The sequence below is a fragment of the Aspergillus lucknowensis genome (assembly GCF_044049455.1).
Source record: "Aspergillus lucknowensis strain CBS 449.75 chromosome Unknown BJX67scaffold_42, whole genome shotgun sequence".
NCBI classification, from domain to species: Eukaryota; Fungi; Ascomycota; class Eurotiomycetes; order Eurotiales; family Aspergillaceae; genus Aspergillus; species Aspergillus lucknowensis.
In genome coordinates this window covers 166635-186031 of record NW_027263586.1, presented here as the reverse complement: position 1 = coordinate 186031, position 19397 = coordinate 166635, and the positions used below count along the sequence as shown (strand labels likewise).

The window sequence follows — 19397 nt, the reverse complement described above, 5'->3', positions numbered from 1 at the left end:
GTCAAATGTTGGCAAGCCACCCTGGTCCAAACCTTGGTTTCGATTCATCGCTGGGGTCCCAAGGAGTGTGCAGGGAGGCATGCGAGCGGGGTTTAATCTAGGGGCTGCTGTCCAAAACCCCGAGGCAGCTACGCCTGCTTGCCTTTTGTTTCTCTCGCTGAACCCCTACAGGAGCCCGGGCCCATCACACAGATTCCTACGACGGTATCACCCAACCTGGCACGGACAGTCCTACGACCAGAATTAGGCAAGCCCCGGGCAGACCCGGAGGGGGCTGTTACATCCACAGAGGACCAGAGGAACCCCTTGCAATCCCTACCGACAATACCCAGTACGGCCAGTACATCAACAGCGGCGCAATGCTACGTGGGAAGCTCAGGACCAGCAGGTTTTGTACATCTGCACATTGCTTACCAGCCTGTAGCATGTTCCATGGAGGTTATCTGCAAGCCAACGCTATATATCTTGTATAATATTTCATTCTATCCTCCGTGTATCTGGTGCAGGTTACACTCCCTCATGTATCTTCGGCTTCGCCAGTCCTCTAGAAATGCAAGTTTAGGTGCCCACCTTGGAGCCCTGCATCCAGTTTTCAGCACGGCCTCCAAATCTGCAGCGATTAAATCTGCCTGTCCCTGGACCAGCCGCTGTAACCGAAGCGGCAGACCTTGGCAGATGGTATCCGCCCACTTATAGCGAATAAAGTGAGCGGATGCAAACATGATTCTACTGTGTTTGTTGATCTCGAGGAACAGGGGCTGCATAAAGATATCGATTGCGATGTAATGCAAGAACAAGGCCCGGCAAACATAATTCCTGGGTGCAACAAAAACCAGAAATTCAATGTTCTCCATCTTGTTCCAGACCGAGTAAATGTCAGTAAGAGCGGAAAATGCCTCGCGCGGTGATGTTTGGAGCGCCGCGTAAGCCCGCCAGAGCGCGTCCAAGAAATTAGATTGTGCGGGGGTCTGGAGGAGTGGCTCCAGCAGTGCAAGGTTGGTAAGTGATGCCTCTACCGTCGCCTGGTCCTTCACTGGGAATGGGCCTGGGGGAAGCCAGGATGTCACCAGCGCTATAACCTGTTCCGTGGTCTGTATCTGGTGGAACACGTTGCTGACTCTCCCATCGCCCAAGATCCAGTCTGTGACCATGCCACAGCCGCGCACCGTCACGGCGAAATCAACGATGCCGTCGTCCATATGCTGGGCCTGAAAGCAGAGTGTATAGCATGTCGCTAGAATACCATCAATCTCAAGAGTAGTGGCATCACGTCCCTTTTCTAAGGCTGTGTTTAGATAGCGAAGGGCTTTGCCTCGGTGTGCAATGGCACTTGGAAAGTATCGGGACCCCATGGGTGTTATCAGCGAATAGTGGGTTGCACCTAGGGAGAGGATGCCATGCATGAGATGTGGGCACTCCCTTTTGTCAGTCTGAAAGTTTGGCTGGATTGTTTTACTTGCAAAGACTCACATGGTGCGCAAAGGCGGGGATATCTGCCCTCCACTGGCGCTCGTTTCCAAACGGAAGATGTGGCCGTGCCGCGACGAGGAAGTGCTGAAAGAATTGGAGATCATCGGCAGTGAATTGAGCGAGGGAGAGTGCTTGTGGAATTGAGGGGGGAGTTGAAGCGTCCTGGGCCACCGATCCAACAGCTGAAGATGGGAGAGTTTCCCCGTCTAACACGCGGTAGACGCACTCGAGGTCCTTGCACATACAATTTGCGCATGCTGGCTTTGTTTCCTGGCACTAGAATGCGACGTGTCAGCTCGCAAGTTTCGGGGGTTATCCAATATGAGATTTTAACTCCCGCAATGCGGTCTCAACATACCTTGATTCTCCGTGACTTGCATCTCAAGCAGCCTCCGCGGGATTTCGTATGTTGCCTTTTGCGACGTTTGAGTCGAGAGCTCTCTGACGCAGAGAGGGAGGATGACATTGCGCGCGATAAAATCTGCCCGAGGGGCAATCCGGGCTTCCAGCAGACATCCCTGAATCACAGGGATGTGTGGCTTTTTATTTTCTTGATGCTCCAGGCAGCATCGTTCAAACCCCCCATGACGATCCCCTGCGCACCCGGACCAATGGAGAGGGCTGGCTCGTCGTAATGCACGAATTCGGCAACGCGTGAACTCGCAGCCAAGATTGTGCAAAACACCTCTGTTCTGGCAACGAGAACTGCATCGATTGTATCTTGCATACTTTCCTGCGGTTTCCGTTGACATTACTGGGGATCGCAACAGCTTTCTCGAGAAATGGAATGCAGTGGACGTTCAACTTGGGCTCGAGAGGCAGATGGGTGGATGCTCAAAAAAGCATTTCTTTTTGAGGACCGCCTCAAACATCAGGCAGGGACTTCCTCCGAATCCCTCGCAACACCAGCCATGGCAGTCCCATGCCCGAAGAACAGCGCTATTTTAATGTACAAAACAGGTCGCAGCTATCAATATGCAATCTTAAAGACCCAAACGTACTGATCTGCGTCCCGGATATCGTCGCTCACCTCCAGAACGATACTTCCATTACTCGCCTTGCTGCTGGGAACTATCTTACCGTGCTGATTCCCTCCAACCACAGTGACTGCATCACCCTTCACCCATGGGATTGGACTATTCAGCCAAATCCTCTCACCGGGCCGGGCTAACGAGTGGATATAAAACGCATCTCCGGTGATCGTAAATCGAATGCTCTCGCCCTCTTCCGGCGTCACGAACCAAAACGTCGTATCGAAGATCGCCTCCGCATGGCTCCTAATCCATCTCCCCGCTCGACGAAGATTCTCCTGCTCAACATCCAGGATGGTTCCGTTGGCTTGCGGACCGACGTCCAGCAGAAAATTCCCATTCTTGCTGACGATATCGACCAAACTGGTTACAATCTCGCTTGCATTCATGTAGTCCGCCAACGGCGTGGCACTATTATAGCCATAGCTGAACGGATCCATGCCCAGGTTGGTTTCCCACTTCCGGCGTTGCACAGCTTCGTAGCGCGCGTATTCGGGAGTGTCAAAGTCCCCGGGCAGCCCACAGCGGGAGTTCATGACGACCTGACGGTTTTCCTGATACGCTTTATTGAACCATGCAGCGGCAAACTCGGTAGTTCGGTTAGGGCCCCCAATATCGCACCACATGATTTCGGTGCCCAGGTCCGCCAGAGCGTTCATTTCAGGGATTATCTTCTCGGTTATATAGTCAGCTAGCGGGACGTAGCCCAGGTAGGGCAACGTCTTGTTGGTGTACGGGTTTGTGGCATTTCCTGAGGTTGCTGTCAGTATTCAGATGGGGGTTAGGGTTAGGCATTAGTTTACATACCCCCTGGCCATGACGAGAAACCGTACTTCTCGTAATCCGGGTGGAACCATTCGGGAAGGGAGTAATACACCGAGCGGTGGAGGTCGGGTTGATGTTCTGCTGCAGCATCAAATAGTTCCTTGCAAGAGTTAATTTCTGCTCAGGGCCAACCGTTGTATAATCAGTCTACCTTGATCAAGTTCCTATGTGGAGAAAGGGCAACGGAGGTCCGCTGGGTGACATTGTCTGGAAGGTCAAAAAGCGCATAACCGTCGTGATGTTTGCTCACTTGAACAAAATACTTTGCGCCTGCATCCGCGAAAAGGTCTACCCACTCCTTGGGGTCCCATGCATCTGCGGTGAAGTTCTGGATGAAATCATCGTACACAATATCAGGACCATACTGCTTCAAATGGTGCTCGTACGTGCCGCCTGACGTCCCGGGTCCTTGGTTGAGGTCCCACCAGTACCTAGACAGTTACTTAGCAACATATGAAACGGCTCTCTTGAAATTGCGTACCATTCAGCGTAGACCTCGTTCTTCCCCGAATTTCCCCATCCCGGAACCGAGTACGGACCCCAATGAATGAAAATGCCGTATTTCGCGTTGTTATACCAGTTCGGCGGCTCGTGGGAGTAAATGGACTCGTAGGTGGCTTCATAGGGAGGTATGCCATAGGTTGCATTAAATCGGTAAGCATCGTTGTAAATACCATGCCCCGAGATCTTGACTGTAGCGGGCCCGGTGCTCCCGGTGGTGATACCATGCCGAGTTTTCACTCCAATCTCGACTAACACTTGGTCACCCGGGCCCAGACGCCGTATGACTCCCGGCGATACCGTCTCTAGGCCCGGTGAATCAATGTGGACGGAGACATTGTGGCCTCTCAGAACAAACTCCCTACCCACGTTGTTAATCGTCACCTCGATGATCTGGATTTTATCTGACCCTTCCATCCATTTGCGAGTTGACCGGGCATACTGGGCAACCAGCGACGGACGATGGGTTGAATGATCTTCAACCGGCCATAACGACAGAGAAAAAATATGCAGTCGAGTATCCACAGAACCTCCACCCGGTGAAGTTGCAGATCCGCCCGTGACGTTGTTGAGAGTCAGAGACACAAGGTCCTTGGAAGAATCTAGCCAGTTTGTTGTCTGGAAGATGTTTGAACGATTGTAACTTTCCGAATCAGAAGTCAAGTACGAAGGGAAGATTAAATCTCCTCCAGCAGGATACGGCCAAGTCCACCATGGAGGAACAAGAAGAGGGACCGATCCAGTGCTCCCGTCGGAATAGGTTGCTATTGCCGTCGCAGAGGCCATGCCGGACTCTGCAGCTGCCAGCATCTGGACACTGAAATACTTGCCGACGGGAACCGGGATCTTCTGGCCGGATGTGACCAAGTTATCATGCCCAGTCGCATTATATGACGCGAACTCGTAGTTGAACCCACCATACGAGAAGATCGTGGGGGGCATATGCTGCGCCGGGTATGCATCTTCGGAAACGTCAGTAACTATCATCAACTGTAATCTCATTCCTCACTTCCAAAGCCATCAAAGTCAGCGTCTTTAGGGTGCATTCCAAACGCCCGATTGTTGAAAAAAGGTTTCAAATCGACCGGAAGAGAGGTATTCGGTCCGAATAGAGACTGGAATCCATTCTGCGGTTTGAATATCACCGCGTGAGAGGCCCAGGGATGAGTCCATAATAGTATGAGAAAGTAGACGTATTGTAGTATTGTCATCATGCTGAAGGAGCAATGAGATAAAGCTCTGAACCTAGCTCTCGAGTTCTTGGGGTCAAGACTTTAATAAACCCATGTCAGGGCGATCCCTCCGATATACCCGACTCGTCTGTGCGGGGAAGCTCCCTCTAGAATTACCCGATCAGTTCCCCCAGAATGTCAGAACCCGGCGGGCATTTGGCACAGTGAGTGCTGGCCTTGAAATGATTTGATTCTTCATATTCTCAGGTTGTTTCATGGCTACAAGATGAGCAGTTACTCGAGATGTAGTACTGAGTTTATGTATGTAGGTGATTGTCTCACAAGTCTCCCTGAGACACTAACTGCAGCTGATTACGGCAGACAGTGAATGAAACCAAATATCGAGCTCCCACGAAAGAAGTATATTTTTGATAGGTATGGCATGAATGTGATGTCAGGACCAAGTGCAAGTAACGTACAGGTCTTAACACTAGCCGTAGTAGCGCAATTAGCTTGGCAATTAAAGCATAGATATTCTGATATTTGGCCCTTTTGGCGACAGAGAACAATGCGAGACACTCATTGAGCAGGTTGGAGAAAGATACAGGCCATGTATCCAAGTCATCTTTCTTCTGAATATGGGCGACGATCATGCGGCTTTGGGGATTCGTGATTGGATCTTGACGGATAAGTTTCAGGCAAAATTGACGGGACATGAGCCCACTTTCCAAAGCGGGCAGTTTTAGCAAACCACAAGGCTGCTGAGAGGAGGGAATCATGAGACAGCATTCTGGACACGGATAATAACGAGCCAATCATTGGGAAACAGCCAATCAAAAAGGGTTAGCATTCGGACCATCGAGACTGGAGCTTCCAACAGGCTTACTGCGGTGGCCGGGATCCGTTTCCGGGGCCTGGCAACCGAACTGCACACTTATGCGAAAAAGATATCGGATATCAGAGAAAAGCTGCAAGGGAAGTTTGAAGCAATGGCGAAAGGAGAGATCGTCCGAATGTGGAGAAGCCGGGCGGAGAACCCGTGATTGGACAAACCCCGAAGATGCCTGAGGAGTGAGGAAGAACTCCAGGCAGAAAATGGTTGTTCCAGTGTGCATCTTCATATATCCAAGAAGCTACGATCAATGACAGCGCCAATTTGCACAGGAGGGAAGATGGGTGAGTAGCCGACCAGGCGGAAGGGGAATATCGAGCTTACCATCGAAGCCGGTAATCAACAAGATGAGATGAAGTTGAAAGAGATGAGGCACATGCTGAGGGAGCACCGAGGCCAATGCCTCTCTGACGGTATCTTGGTCCTTCAAGGGCACGAGGTGCTGCGAAGGGAAGAAGAGGGAGCCACAAGAACATGACTCTTGTGCGAAGAGCCCACAGAGCGAAATTCTTCCTTTGAGAGAGTGGTACAGCCTGGCCCCGATGCGTCGTGACGCCGACCCTCGCGAGCTGAAGGGAGTCTGTCTCTACCTCGCGAGTGATGCAAACACCGACACAACAGGACCGGATGCTGCGGTCGATGGGGAATACACATACTGGTGAAGTTAACTTATAGAAATATTCAAGGCTAGAATTGCAAACCCCTTTCATCATTTGAGAAAGAGACCGTGGAACGCGGCAGTGGAGGCCAATCGCTGGGCGTCGCTTCGTATCCGACGGTCGGATCTGCTGGCAACTTGAAACGAGCGACAGAAACCATGGATTCGTCAAACTTGTCATCCTCCAGGATATAAAGTAACAGATATCTGGCTGTTTTGCAATCCTGGCCCTCGATGCACCACGACCATGACTGCCCACGACATCGAGTCCGCAGCGGATACAAAATCCCCAGTGTCTCTCGAGAGAGACGAGGGCCGTCCAGAACCCCATGTCTCGGAGCTGGAGAATGTCGCAGATAGGCTCACAGAGGAAGACGTGCGTTCCCTGATCTCTCGTGAGTCGGTAATCCTAACTCAAGTCCAGAATGCTCGCATTCGGAGGAAGACCGACAGAACGATCCTGACGCTCCTGACGTGGATCTACTTCCTGCAGGTGTTCGACAAAGCTGTGCTGGGAACAGGCGCGATCTTCAATCTGCAGGAGGATACCAGCCTCACAGGGAGTCAGTACTCCCTCATTGGGTCGATCTCCCCGATCGCACAGCTCGCGTGGCAGCCTTTCTCAGCCTGGCTGATTGTGAAGGTGCCGCCTCGCATCCTGATGCCCACGATGGTCCTGGGATGGGGGGTTGCCGAGGCGTCCATGGCAGCCTGCAACGACTTTAAAGGGCTACTCGCTGCGCGCTTCTTCCTCGGACTATTTGAAGCTGGCTGCCTGCCGCTATTTACCTTCCTCACTGGAATCTGGTACCGTCGAGCTGAACAGCCCGTTCGCATCTCAATTTGGAACGGGATGAACGGCATCGCGACCATGGCTGCCTCTGCCGTCTCCTATGGCCTCGGTCATATTCCGTCCGACCACCTGAAGCCATGGCAAACGTACGTCTTCACCGCAGACGGTAGACAGTATTGCTAACGATGAGCAGAATTTTCCTCTTTGCCGGCCTACTGACGATTGTCAGCGCGCCGATCGCGTACTGGAAGCTGGACAACGACATCACGACAGCCCGCTTCTTGACGGAGGAGGAACGGCGACAGGGCGTCGAGCGCCTCCGAGTCAATCCAACAGGGACCGTCACGCACGAATTCAAGTGGTCGCACGTCTTCGAGGTTGCCTTGGAGCCCAAGTCCTGGCTGTGGGTGGCCATGGCTGTGCTGCCCAACATGGGGTCTGGAATGACCAGTATCTTTGGCCCGTTGATTATCAGCGGCTTTGGATTTGATAAATTCCAGACGTCGCTGCTTAACATTCCTTTTGGCGCCGTGCAAACCATTATCATCGTCGGCAGCTGTTGGGCCGCCACGAGAGTGAAGATCAAGTCCGCCGTGATGATTGGCTTCACTCTCCCGGTCATTGTGGGCATTGGGATGCTCTACGGCCTCAAGCGCGATGCCTCACAGCGGCCTGCACTACTCGTGGCGTATTACCTGTGCGCATTTCTCTTCGCAGCGAACCCTCTTCTCCTGGCATGGGCCGTGGGAAATACGGCCGGCACCACCAAAAAGTCCACCATGCTGGCCCTCGTCCAAGCCGGGGTGTCGTCGGGCGCTCTGGCCGGCCCTCTGCTGTTCACCAGCGACCAGGCGCCGGGGTACCGACCGGGCATCCGGGGGGTACTTGGGATCTTCATCGCGTTAATCGGCGCGGTGATCATGCAGCTGGGCAATCTGATCTTCTTGAACAGACTACATCGGAAGAGGAGGATTGCAAATGGGAAAAACGCCGACGTTATCGATCGCTCGATGCGCGCTGATGTCCACGACGATGACTATAGGAAGGGACAGGAGGTGTCGGACGACGCAGCAGCCAAGGACCTGACGGACCGCGAGAACGATGAGTTTGTATACATCTACTGATCGGGGGAGTTGGGCGTTGGTGTATTACTACATAGCTTAGCAAGGTCCGTTAATGACATATCAACAACTCATTATTTCTCCAGAACGGAGACCCCCGCAATAATGACTGGAGCGACAACCCACATCCATCCTCGGTTCTCTTCCGACACGAGAATGCATGCAACCACACTAATCCTCAAGCGTCGTAGCCTGTCCAAGGGGGGGCGAGAGCTGCATTGACAATAATGCGGGGGTCAGACACGAGATCCCTTTTCCTTGGAGGCTTTCTCTCTCAGCCTGCACTATGAGCGATGACCCCCCTCGCTGTCACCCGTCGGGCCCGGTACCGTCGCTCACGCAATGGATGCTTGACCTGTAAGCGCCGCAAGGTGCGATGCAACGAGGAGAGGCCCCGGTGCTACCATTGCCACCGTCTGAATCTCGAGTGTCTTTGGAGAGACCAGCGAAATGAGCGAGCAGAGGAGCAGCACAGCGCAAATGCAGCGCAGGCTACGGACTTCTTCGACTTCGAGCAGTCTGTAGCGGACGGCACGATGGACTTTTCCGCGTTTCAGGACATCTACCTCCCTGGCTTCAGCGAGTTCGTCTCACCAGGACCTCCCCCGCAGGAGCGGGTGCTCTTTGCCGACGCGGTCACCCCCGGTTCGCCTGCTGATGCCGCCGTGGACGATCCGGTGCCGATGCATGTGCCTCCGATCCTCGAGCCCGTGGAGAATGGACCGAAATGTGCGTCGGTGCAGGCCCTGTTTCGCACTTTGGCAGCCTCGTCGCCCATGGTCCGGCATTCCATCGCAGCGTTTGCAGCCATCCAGCTTTCGACAGTGCAGAACAAGGCGGACTATCAAGTATACTACGACAAGGCTGCGACTGAGTTGTCACGTCGGGCTCAGAACGCCAGCGATGGGCTCCGATACGTTCTGGCAACGACGTTCTTCCTTACTTATATCGATGTGTGTGTCCTGTTGCTGATTTGTGATTCCTGCCCGCTGACTCTTCAGTTATTGACTGGTCGTCTCGACTTTGCCTGTGTAAATCTCGCGAGAGCACACAGTACCGTGCGAGCATCGGGGATGCGCGCGTTGGGCCCCATAGGTCTGTCAACCTCTTCCCCACACTGTCGATGCTTCTCACAATCATCCATAGAACAGCGAATACTCTCCTGGATTCGACTGCTGGATGCGCGTGCAGCATTAGCCGGCGGCGAGGGTCTCATCGTCAACGACACGTCTGGCATCTATCCATCAACCCCCAGCTCAGCCTCTCCCAGCTCGACAGCCCACGGTACAGATCCTGCCCCAAGCTCCGGATCGCACGAGGTCATCTACGACATGCTGTGCCAGCCGGGCCTCGCATTCTACCAGGAAGTCCAAACCATCACGGGCCGCATTACGCGCATCGCGCACTCCCACCGCAGTCGAGGCAGCGTCGAAGACGAGACCGAGGTGATGGCCATCGCCGCAGAGATTCTCCGCGATCTGACGTCGCTTTACGATCGGCGACCCGTGCTGATGGATTACGCCGTGACCGGGGATATCGGCGAGGACACACTGGCCCAGCCGCTTGCGTCTGCCATCGTGCGCTCGTTCCAGACGTACCTGATCAACTTCTACGCGTGCTACCTGCACCTGCATCGCGTTGCGCATCGTCATCTACCCCGTTCCGAAGCTGTCGATAGTGCACTGGAAAGGATCAAGGCGATGCTGCATCTCATGGTGCGCCAGAACGAGTCCATCCCCGTCAACGTGCTGTGGCCGCTGTTCCTGTGGGGGAGTGAGGAGGATGACCCGGACGAGTGTCAATGGATCCTGGAGACTATCCGCAGTCTGCATCATGTAGCATCGAATGCGAATATGGCGGCGAATGTACTGCAGGAGATCCAGAGACGGCAGCGGGAGGCGGGAGAGCGAGTGCATATATCAACTGTCTGTCTGGAGTTGTTCAATACTACGTTTGCTATTGTCTAGGTATTTATACTGTCTTCGAGCGCAGTTCCTCCTCCACCGGAGCCAGCAATGCGACCAGCTTTCTGACACGGGCCTGCTCCTCTGCGTCATCGAACCTGGGAAATGGACGGCGGCAATGTGCGCTAGACGGGGGATATCCGTTCTGCTTCACGGTCGTCCATTTCATTCCGTTCACATCTGATGTCCCGATTCCCCATTCTGGCTTCCCCAGCTTCTTCTGTAACTCTGTGGCCTCGTCGATCTTGCCAGCCGTGTAGAGATTGTAGATTTCCACCAACACCTGCACCTCATTAGCCCTGATACATGGCTCAAGAGGACGAGAATGAGAACACGCACCCGAGGAAAGATATTCGCCGCGCCAGAGATACACCCGATGGCACCCACCGACAGCGCCGGGACCAACCAGTCACTCATCCCCGAGAGTGCGCCAAATTGATCCGCGGTAAACCGTGCTGCCACTCGAGTGACCTTCGCAATCCCTCCACAGGTTAGCTTGACGCCGCAGATGTTCGGATGCACGCCCAGAGTCTCCAGCATATCCGAGTTGACATCTAGTCCCGCCACGAGCTTCGGGAAGTTATAGATCACAACCGGGATAGGGGAGCGGTCTGCAACCTCGGTGAAGAAGTCGACGATTGCCTGGTCGGTCATGGCCCAGCTGAAGACGCAGGGGACGAGGACGAGGGCGAAGTCGGCACCGTTCTGGTGGCCAACCACAGTCTGCTCGATGACGCCTCGCGTGCTGTTGGCGTGACAGCCGACTGTGATGATAAAGTCGTTTCGGCCGTTGGCCTGGGCAATCTCACGCGCTTTTCGGACCAGTTGTGCTCTTTCGTCGAGCGTGAGGGTGCATGATTCGCCGCTGGAGCCGGCGAGGACGACTACAATGCATGAGTATCGGTCGTCTACAGGGTATTCAACCACATACCGCCGCGCATCCCAGAGGTAACCATGTACCCCAGGTGACGCGCTTGAGTGTCCCAATCAATGTCTTGCTGGTCGTCATCTTTGAAAAAGGTCAGCGAAGGGCCATGGATACCCGGAGGAAAGGCCCTGGAAGGCATATTTGCTGGACTCGGGCAACGTAACGAGATTATACGCCATGGTCGTCACCCGATTTAAGTATCATCATCCACGACGGATTGAACGGGTGCCTGTCGTTAACTCATTGACTCGCGTGGCGCATCGCATCCTCTGCGGTCGGGTCGGATCTGTACACGATCGGATCGAGATGGCGCAACGATGAGGCGGGGTGTTGCGGGGTCCATTCCAATTGCCGCTGTCATTCTATGACATCGGTGAAGCCATGTATCATATCTCTGGATCATGCTTCTGCAGGTTCCAGACGCAGGCTCTTCTCGTAACAATATAAATATATACATATATATATATATTCATGCCGACGTGAAATCTATGATTGGCCAGAGTCCTAACATCACATGACCCTGCTGACAGCTGAAGACATGTGATGCCAAGCTGCCAAGACACACTTACCGAATGCGGAATTTCCGTTTCTGGATGTCCTGCGGCTGTCAGGTTGAGAGAGGGAGAAGGCTGCGAACCGTGCCCCTTGTGCAGAGCGGTGTTCCCACAGGGTGCTCTTCTGTCCAAGTCCAGCGCTGTGGAACGGGGAGATCGTCATCTCACAGTGAGAGACCGTCGTGCCACGCGGAGGGCTGATTGGCTCAGGCCGCTGGTCGGAGGGAATCCACACGAATGAGAAGATACGAGATAAGATCGCTGCAAATGCGTCTTGCCGCTCGTCCACTGGCAGCTCGTCGCTGGCGTCGGTGGGTTCGTTCAGCCGGGGGTGAGGGCGTTCCTCGATCCAATAGCATGGGCATCTTGAAGCTTGAGTCGCACTTGGGATGCCCCGCAGCCCGTCTGCAACCTTGCCTTGAGCTCCGTTTAAATACCCTGGCTTGAGCTCCGGAAAATCCGAGCATCCCCTGGCCTGGCGCTTTCTGGTCTTGCCTCGTCTTCACCATGGATGTCGAACACGCTGCTGCAGCCCGCGCTGAGGCGGACCAGGATAAGAGCAAAGATGCGCCTTCCGTCTCCGAGACTCGGTCCGTTCATCTCGGCGACAGCGATCTCCTCGCCGGCGAAAAGCTGGATGCGGTGCTCACAGCGAAAATGGCTTTGGTTAACGACGTGCGTGCATGAATATGGTGGCTGGATTGCGCAGTCAATCGGCCCGGTACATCCCTGGCGCGATGCGCGATACGCCTTCACTTGTATACTAATCACCGTCCGTGGCTCAGGCGATCGATGAGATCGGATTCACTCCTCACCAGTGGAAGCTCTTCTGCCTTAATGGCTTCGGATACGCCGTCGACTCGCTCATCCTTCTGATCCAGTCCATCGTCGCCACGCAGGCCACCCTCGAGTTCCAACCCAGCTTCGACACCGGGCTGACCATCGCCGTGTACGTCGGAATGCTCGTGGGCGCCCTCTTCTGGGGGTTTTCGGCCGACGTGATCGGTCGTCGCTTCGCCTTTAATGTCTCACTCTTCATCTCCTCCGTCTTCACCATCGTGGCCGGTGCTGCACCGAACTGGATCGTCCTCGGCCTCTTCACCTGTCTGAGCGCGTTCGGCGCAGGAGGCAACCTCGTGTTGGACACTGCCGTTTTCTTGGAGTATCTGCCGAGCAGCCAGTCGTGGCTGGTGACTTTGATGGCGGCGTGGTGGGGTAAAACTGCGTGTCTTCGTGCTTCGAGAGTGATTGATACTGACCCCATCCAGGCGTCGGCCAGTTGATCGTAGGGTTATTTGCCTGGGCGTTTATGCCAAACTACTCTTGCGCAGACGCTGCCTCCTGCACCCGCGACAACAACCAAGGCTGGCGTTACGTCTGGTACACCTCGGGCGCATTCGTCTTTGTGCTCTCCATCCTGCGAGTCACCGTCGTCCGGCTGGAAGAAACGCCCAAATTCCTCGTCGGAGAGGGCAAGGATGAGAAGGTGGTCTCGGTGCTCCAGAACATCGCTCGGAAATACAATCGCCCATGCAGCCTCACGGTCGAGCAGCTCGAGGCCTGCGGAGAGACAAGGACACGCCATACGCCCGGGTCTCGTCGCTCATTCAAGATCATTTCGTTGCCGGAGTTGGGCTTCCACCTGCGTGGCCTCTACGCCACCCGCAAGATGGGTCTGTCCACCACGCTGATCTGGTTCTCCTGGCTTCTGATCGGTCTCGCCTATCCGCTCTTCAACGTATTCCTGCCCAAGTATCTCCAGTCACGCGGCGCCAAGTTCGGCGAAGACAGCCCGTACATCACCTGGCGCAACTACGCGATTACGAATGCTTGCGGTATCTTCGGACCCATCCTGGCTGGATTCATGTGTCGGTCGCGATGGTTCTGGGGCCGACGAGGTACCATGATTGTTGGCGCATTGGTGACAATGGTCTTCTTTTTCTCGTACACACGGGTGCGCACGGCGGATCAGAATGTGGCATTTACCTGTATCATCAACTTCTGCCTAAACATCTACTACGGTACACTATATGCCTATACTCCGGAGGTATGCCCGCCCTTCATCTAACGGTCTGGGGTTTCCATGCTGACATCACAGGTCCTCCCATCGGCCCATCGAGGCACCGGAAACGGCATCGCAATCGGGCTCAACCGAATCATGGGAATCGTCAGTGCCGTTGTTGGCAGAGAAGCAGACGTATGTACCGCCCTCGATCCCATTATTGAGAGAGTGACTAACAACAATAGACGAGCACCTCGGTCCCCCTGTATATCTGTGCTTGTCTGTATGTGGTCATGGCTATCGTGGCCGGGGCATTCCCGTTTGAACCCCTGGGTCGGCGCAGTAGCTGAACGATGCGTTCACGTATTGCGCATGGTCAGTGCTTGGGATGGCGTTGTCCACTTTTGTTTGCGTTTTTCGTGTCTTCTTGCTCGAGCTGTTCGAGGAGCCCGCGATGGATACCGATCACGCCGTACGCGACTCTTTGCCCTGCTTTCATTCCCTATGCGACATGCTTCATGCCCGTTACTATGCTGTTCAAGTTCTCGAAGTGCCCATGCGATATTACCCAACTTAGGTCAATTACGAATCCGCGAGAGCGGTTGTCTCTCCACTTGAGGTGACATAACCGGAGTCTGTAGTGGCCATTGCACCTGAACGTCTATTATAAACATAGTAAATTAATAAAAGTGTCTTCGCCTGCCTTGCTTCTCCTATGTTCCATCCTCTTGGATCCTAATCCCAGGTGGGAACGCAGAATGAGGACGTGAAAAGGCCGTCCAGGTGTGGAGGCAGATATGTCTCTCCCACCACAGCCTTATCATCGTCGTCGGCCGTCATATTCGCAATGCGCATCCTGCATGGAGTCTGCCAACTGGGCCTCGAGGTGTCTGACAGGTCGCCCGTGAAAACGGGGACGGCGAAGAAGCACGCCGGCTTCTCGTCGTCGCCGAAGATTGCATATACGTCGGTCCCGATCTTCCCATTGTAGTCGTCCGTCGAAGACTGGCATGCGATGGAGATCTTGTACAGCTCCTCAAGGTCGATCTTGTACTTGTCCGTGATGAGCTCGAGGGTGTCTTCATCCACGGTCTTCGACCAGTCGCTGCGCTTGGGTGGTACCGCAGGCTGCCCGTTGCCAGGGTACTCGAGCGTGTAGCAGGTGTCGTCGATGACCTTGCCGCTGGTCTGGTCGCAGTCGTCGGCCTCGAAGCCGTCCTTCATGATGTAGTAGTTGGCTCCTGTGAGTGCCGACGCCGCCAGACTCTTCATGATGTTCTCCGCGAGCGCTTCCTGGATCTGTTGGATCTCCTTGCCCTGGAGCTTCGCGAGCCAGCGGCCATCGAAGAAGTTCGAGATGTCATACTTCCAGTCCCCTTCCCTCAGGCTCTTGGGGAAATCCGACAGGTCACCGTCGCCGAACACGGCGATCAGCGTCTGCACGGCGCCCTTGTATCCGGCGTCGAACATGATAGCCAACTGAGCGTTCAGCGCACGCTCCAGGTCGTCCTCGTCCGGCGGTTCGGCGTCTTCGACAGCGGCAGCGACAATACTCCACATGGCTCCGAACCCTGCGAGGGCTGCACCAGCGCCTGCGCCTCCCACGCTCCCGGGCGCGGAGGGGGGTCCAACACCGTGAGCACTTGCCGCGGCGCCTGCAAGACCAAGGGCTCCCGCGAATATACCATACACGGTCTCCATCGAGGTCGTGTCGGGCGTCTTGATGTCGAAGTCGTTGACCAGGCCGCCAATGTTGAGACTGGCGTTGAGAGTGGTGGACTCGAACATGTTGCCGTACTGCACGATGTGCTGGTAGAAGTTGGCGGCGACGAAGCGCGCCCAGTACAGCGACGGCGAGTCCATATCCTTGCAGTCTGAGGGCGTCGGGAAGTCGCATTGGCCGCGGTCGTACACGTCGCATGTCACGGTCTGGGTGTCGCCGAACAGCTCCTGCGCCCAGTTTGCTGGTTCACGTCAAGTCAGTATGCATACCTAGAGTACTTGGGAAGGGACGGCACGAACATGTACTCCCGCCGCGAACCTCGCCGAAGAAGTAGTCGAAGTAGGCAGAGACGTTCCTCAGCGAACTTGCATCTGGCTCACTGACCTCGTCCCAGTCCGGCTCGGAGCAGAAATCGTCGATATCGGTGTCATCAGGGATGGGAAGGAAGACGCCCGGCTCAGGGACAATGCCCGGATTGAACCTCTGCAGGTCAATCGACCATTCGACAGACCCTCCCATGTGCATGCCGCTGTACTTGTCGATTCTCCTGCTGCGGGTCTCGTCGGTCATGTACGCCGCCCACTGGGTGTCGTTGTAGACGAGGATATCCGAGTCGCTCTTCTCGTCGTACGAGTGCTTTGCGTTGTCGTTGTTCTTGAGGATCTCATTAATCTCTGCGTTGGCCAGGTACCCCGACGTCTGCGTACACCTACCCTCGGCTGCGCCGTTGCCCGTGTATGTGCAGGTTGGCCCAGTGCAGCCAGCCTCGCTCATCTCGAAGGCCCGGCCGTAACTGCTCACGCCGACGACGATCTTCCTCGTCTGGACCTGCGCCTTCGTGATCATGGCGAGCGCATACTGCGTCTCCGTCGAGTTGATGTGCGAGCGAAGGCAGTTGCCATCTGGGCAGCCCAGTGGCGGGTCGTTGCTGTCGTAGTCCCATTGTCCGCGTAGATCGTAGGTCATGTATACGATATAGTCGACCAGGGCACCGATCTCCTCGATCGGGAACGCCTGGAGGTACCAGAAGGAAGCCGGGGCGGCAATCGAGAGACTCTTGCCTTCTGGCAGCAGGTCTCGCACGACCTTCAAGAACTCCAGATACCGCTCGCCCTCTTCCTCCTCGCCTGCAGGAATACCAGGGATATCGGGGGCACCGGGATACTCCCAGTCAAAGTCCACGCCGTCGAGGTCGTGCTTCTCGACGAAGTCCACGACGTTCTGCGCGAACGTCTTCCGGTTCTCGCTCTTGACTCCGTTGCGGAAGATATGGTATGTCTTTGAGGACGTGCTGAAATCCCACCCGCCAAAAGAGATAATGCGCTTGACGGCCGTCATGTGCTTGAAATAGTCGAACTGCTCCTCCTCGTCTTCCATCAGGCCGACGGAGAAGTCGTCGCCGATGTTCCCGAACGCATACTGGATATGCGTGTAGTCGTTTGTTCGAATCGAGTACGCGTTCATCGTCAGGCACTTGCGCTTCAGGTTGCTGGCGAGGAAGTATCCGACGCTGGCATACTCATCTGGCGGAATATCGTCATTGACCACCTCTGTGCCGCAGTCGCTGACGCATACCCCCGTCCCCGGGGCGCCACTGTCTGAGGGATCGTATTTACAGAACTCGGGGTTGATGCCGCACCAGCCCCAGATGTTGCAGCAGGCATTCAGCGGGCAGGGATTGAGCTGCGCCCACTCGGCGGAGCTCCCGTCCGTCGGTATCTTCGTGCCAGGCTTCTGAGGACCACACACGGCGCCCTCGATCGGTGCTGGGAAGGGAGGCTCGCCCTTACTCAGGCAGATGTTCATGCTCGCTTGGAGGTCATCGCAGCCCCGCCACCCCCAGGTATTCTCGTTGAATTTCTCAAGATCCTCCTTCTCCAGGGTGAGCGCGGCCGCCAGGGTCGTGCAGTCCTCGCCGCCCTTGACCCGATGCGTATAGCACGTTCCGTTCTCAAACGGGTCCGGGGAGAGGTCAGGGAGGCCGCCTGAGCTGCAGCAAACGGGCTGTCCTTTCACGAGGGTTGAGCACAGGTTCTTGCCGGGGTTGTAGTCCTCGAACTTATCACCGGAGATGCCGCATCGTTTTGCGAGACTCTGGCAGCCGTCTCCGAGCTCGACGGTGATCATCTTGCAGTGTGCGGCTCTGTTCACTGGAAGGGGAGCAGATGCATACAAGCTACTAATGGCAACGGTAGACGGTGCCGCTGGGACAGAGATATCAAAAGCTTCCTTCCCCTCGTCGTGGTCAGACGGACATTCTCCGTCACGCCACTGTCGCAGGAGCTGCTGGATGCCGGCGAGATCGCCGTTCGTAGAGACTGCGAGGCCAATGTTGTCCTCCCCTCGCGTAGCGCAGTGCTGCAGGACGGATAGAGGGCTGCCGCTGCTGCCCTCCTCAATCTGCTCCAGCATCTTTTTAACCAAGGCCTTGGTGGCGCTGGTGCGGTCGTATCGTGGTCCAACGTAGAGACCAGCAACGACTTTCCCGAAATGCCCAAAGATGTGAAATTGGTCGTCCTCGGAGGATTCAGTGAACCAGGTTTGCATGTTGTCGAGCACCCGTTTGACGGCATCACCGGTATCCTGGTCTGACATCACAGATGCACCCCAGGAGGCAAGCTGCAGCGCGAGGTTAGTGTCTTCATAGTTGATTTCCGTCGTTGAGCGGCGCCGATGCTCGCTCTTCTCAGTCTCCTCGCCCCCTTCCGGCGTGCAGGCGAGAAAGGTCCAGTCGGAATTCGTCTGGTTCAGCGCGTTATAGAGTGAAAAGTCCAAGAGCATCGGCTCCTTGCATACCGCCAGGCGAGCAGTACTGTGGTAGTCGAACCAGTTGAATGGGTTACTGCTGACGCTGCATGCTTTCGGGCAGGGCTCGACATTGTTTCGCAGAGCTGCTACCGGGTTGGCGAGCAGCGCACCGGCCACGAAGGCCAGCGCTTTTTGAGATACGGCGCGCATCTCAAGCGTGATCAAGTTGGCGCTCAATTGCTGCCATGAAGATGCAGATACCGGGTTCTTTCGGGCTTAAATACCACGGGTCTGCCGGCCTGGCAGCGAGGCGCAGTGTGTAGTTGTAGATATGCTATGTCTCGGTCCTGCACCCGATGTAACTATAAAATCGGGTCCCAGCGTTCTTCTCAGCTGCCTTGGCTTGCGTCTAACTGCATTTGTCGCGTTGCTGCGCTCGAACCGTGCGCATCTTGTTTGGTTCTCTGGGAGCTGCTTGGTCTTCGAGATAGGGCTGCGAGGAGGCACCGATGTCCTGAGACAGGCTCGAAGGATGGATTGAGAGACCTCTGCGCTTCCCGAGTCAAATCACTCTGAAAAAGCTTCCTTTTTTTTTTTTCTCTCTCAAAGTTCTGACGAGATCTTCCAGCTTGGGGGCCAAATCCCCGGCCCTCGGGAACGCTCTTCAGCGAAGAATTGAAGAAGAGATCGGCAACAGCTTAATTGTGCCTTGCTGCGCCCGGAAGAAGCGATGCAACACGGCAGTTCCTGTCTTGGATCAAGCAGACGCCACAGGTCACCAAACCGCTCGACGGCGGCCCATTCTTCCTCTGCAAAGGGCTGAGCATTTCCAAAGGCCTCTTCTATCGCTCATTCCCCATTCATGTCACTTGGAGATTGGGCGATGTCTGCCATGTCTGGAGCGCAGCAACACACCTGTTTGGGAAAGCCCAGCGCCTGGGCATGCTGGTGGCTGAGACAACCCAGAATTGAACGGTGATAATTTACGATGCGCCGCACTCCTCACAACGCCTTT

General features: G+C 55.3%; 9 protein-coding genes across 9 annotated transcripts; 4 read left to right on the top strand and 5 right to left on the bottom strand.

The window, feature by feature from the left end:
* Positions 1-444: 444 nt before the first annotated feature.
* On the bottom strand, positions 445-2049 carry BJX67DRAFT_361713 (Zn(II)2Cys6 transcription factor). Its single transcript, XM_071029910.1, has 3 exons — positions 1829-2049; positions 1471-1746; positions 445-1415 (listed from the first exon to the last, which is right to left on the bottom strand). Exons 1-3 carry the CDS (start codon positions 1934-1936, stop codon positions 483-485), a joined length of 1317 nt encoding a protein of 438 aa, XP_070883269.1. The 5' UTR covers positions 1937-2049; the 3' UTR covers positions 445-482.
* A 391-nt stretch (positions 2050-2440) lies between these two features.
* BJX67DRAFT_373993 (glycoside hydrolase superfamily) lies at positions 2441-4613 on the bottom strand (the record flags this gene model as incomplete). The annotated part of the gene is made up of 5 exons (XM_071031478.1): positions 2441-2470; positions 2501-3252; positions 3309-3426; positions 3478-3757; positions 3808-4613. The coding sequence occupies 5 exons, from the start codon at positions 4611-4613 to the stop codon at positions 2441-2443; spliced, it is 1986 nt and encodes a 661-aa protein (XP_070883268.1).
* Positions 4614-5851: 1238 nt separating this feature from the next.
* BJX67DRAFT_361709 (uncharacterized protein) lies at positions 5852-6576 on the bottom strand. The gene is made up of 2 exons (XM_071029909.1): positions 6224-6576; positions 5852-6175 (listed from the first exon to the last, which is right to left on the bottom strand). The coding sequence occupies exons 1-2, from the start codon at positions 6365-6367 to the stop codon at positions 5957-5959; spliced, it is 363 nt and encodes a 120-aa protein (XP_070883267.1). The 5' UTR covers positions 6368-6576; the 3' UTR covers positions 5852-5956.
* A 220-nt stretch (positions 6577-6796) lies between these two features.
* On the top strand, positions 6797-8466 carry BJX67DRAFT_383947 (major facilitator superfamily domain-containing protein; the record flags this gene model as incomplete). The annotated part of the gene is made up of 3 exons (XM_071033568.1): positions 6797-6925; positions 6974-7488; positions 7536-8466. 3 exons carry the CDS (start codon positions 6797-6799, stop codon positions 8464-8466), a joined length of 1575 nt encoding a protein of 524 aa, XP_070883266.1.
* Positions 8467-8714: 248 nt separating this feature from the next.
* On the top strand, positions 8715-10430 carry BJX67DRAFT_225595 (Zn(II)2Cys6 transcription factor; the record flags this gene model as incomplete). Its single annotated transcript, XM_071025821.1, has 3 exons — positions 8715-9416; positions 9465-9558; positions 9610-10430. Exons 1-3 carry the CDS (start codon positions 8757-8759, stop codon positions 10428-10430), a joined length of 1575 nt encoding a protein of 524 aa, XP_070883265.1. The 5' UTR covers positions 8715-8756.
* A 4-nt stretch (positions 10431-10434) lies between these two features.
* BJX67DRAFT_390119 (dihydrodipicolinate synthase family protein) lies at positions 10435-11846 on the bottom strand (the record flags this gene model as incomplete). The annotated part of the gene is made up of 3 exons (XM_071034591.1): positions 11359-11846; positions 10767-11311; positions 10435-10710 (listed from the first exon to the last, which is right to left on the bottom strand). The coding sequence occupies exons 1-3, from the start codon at positions 11492-11494 to the stop codon at positions 10435-10437; spliced, it is 957 nt and encodes a 318-aa protein (XP_070883264.1). The 5' UTR covers positions 11495-11846.
* A 446-nt stretch (positions 11847-12292) lies between these two features.
* On the top strand, positions 12293-14504 carry BJX67DRAFT_225582 (MFS transporter). The gene is made up of 5 exons (XM_071025820.1): positions 12293-12584; positions 12695-13124; positions 13178-13956; positions 14008-14106; positions 14157-14504. Exons 1-5 carry the CDS (start codon positions 12417-12419, stop codon positions 14259-14261), a joined length of 1581 nt encoding a protein of 526 aa, XP_070883263.1. The 5' UTR covers positions 12293-12416; the 3' UTR covers positions 14262-14504.
* BJX67DRAFT_225557 (uncharacterized protein) lies at positions 14122-14646 on the top strand. The gene has a single exon (XM_071025817.1). The coding sequence runs from the start codon at positions 14265-14267 to the stop codon at positions 14532-14534; it is 270 nt and encodes an 89-aa protein (XP_070883262.1). The 5' UTR covers positions 14122-14264; the 3' UTR covers positions 14535-14646.
* BJX67DRAFT_225561 (uncharacterized protein) lies at positions 14591-18727 on the bottom strand. The gene is made up of 2 exons (XM_071025819.1): positions 15934-18727; positions 14591-15875 (listed from the first exon to the last, which is right to left on the bottom strand). Exons 1-2 carry the CDS (start codon positions 18590-18592, stop codon positions 14647-14649), a joined length of 3888 nt encoding a protein of 1295 aa, XP_070883261.1. The 5' UTR covers positions 18593-18727; the 3' UTR covers positions 14591-14646.
* Positions 18728-19397: the final 670 nt, after the last annotated feature.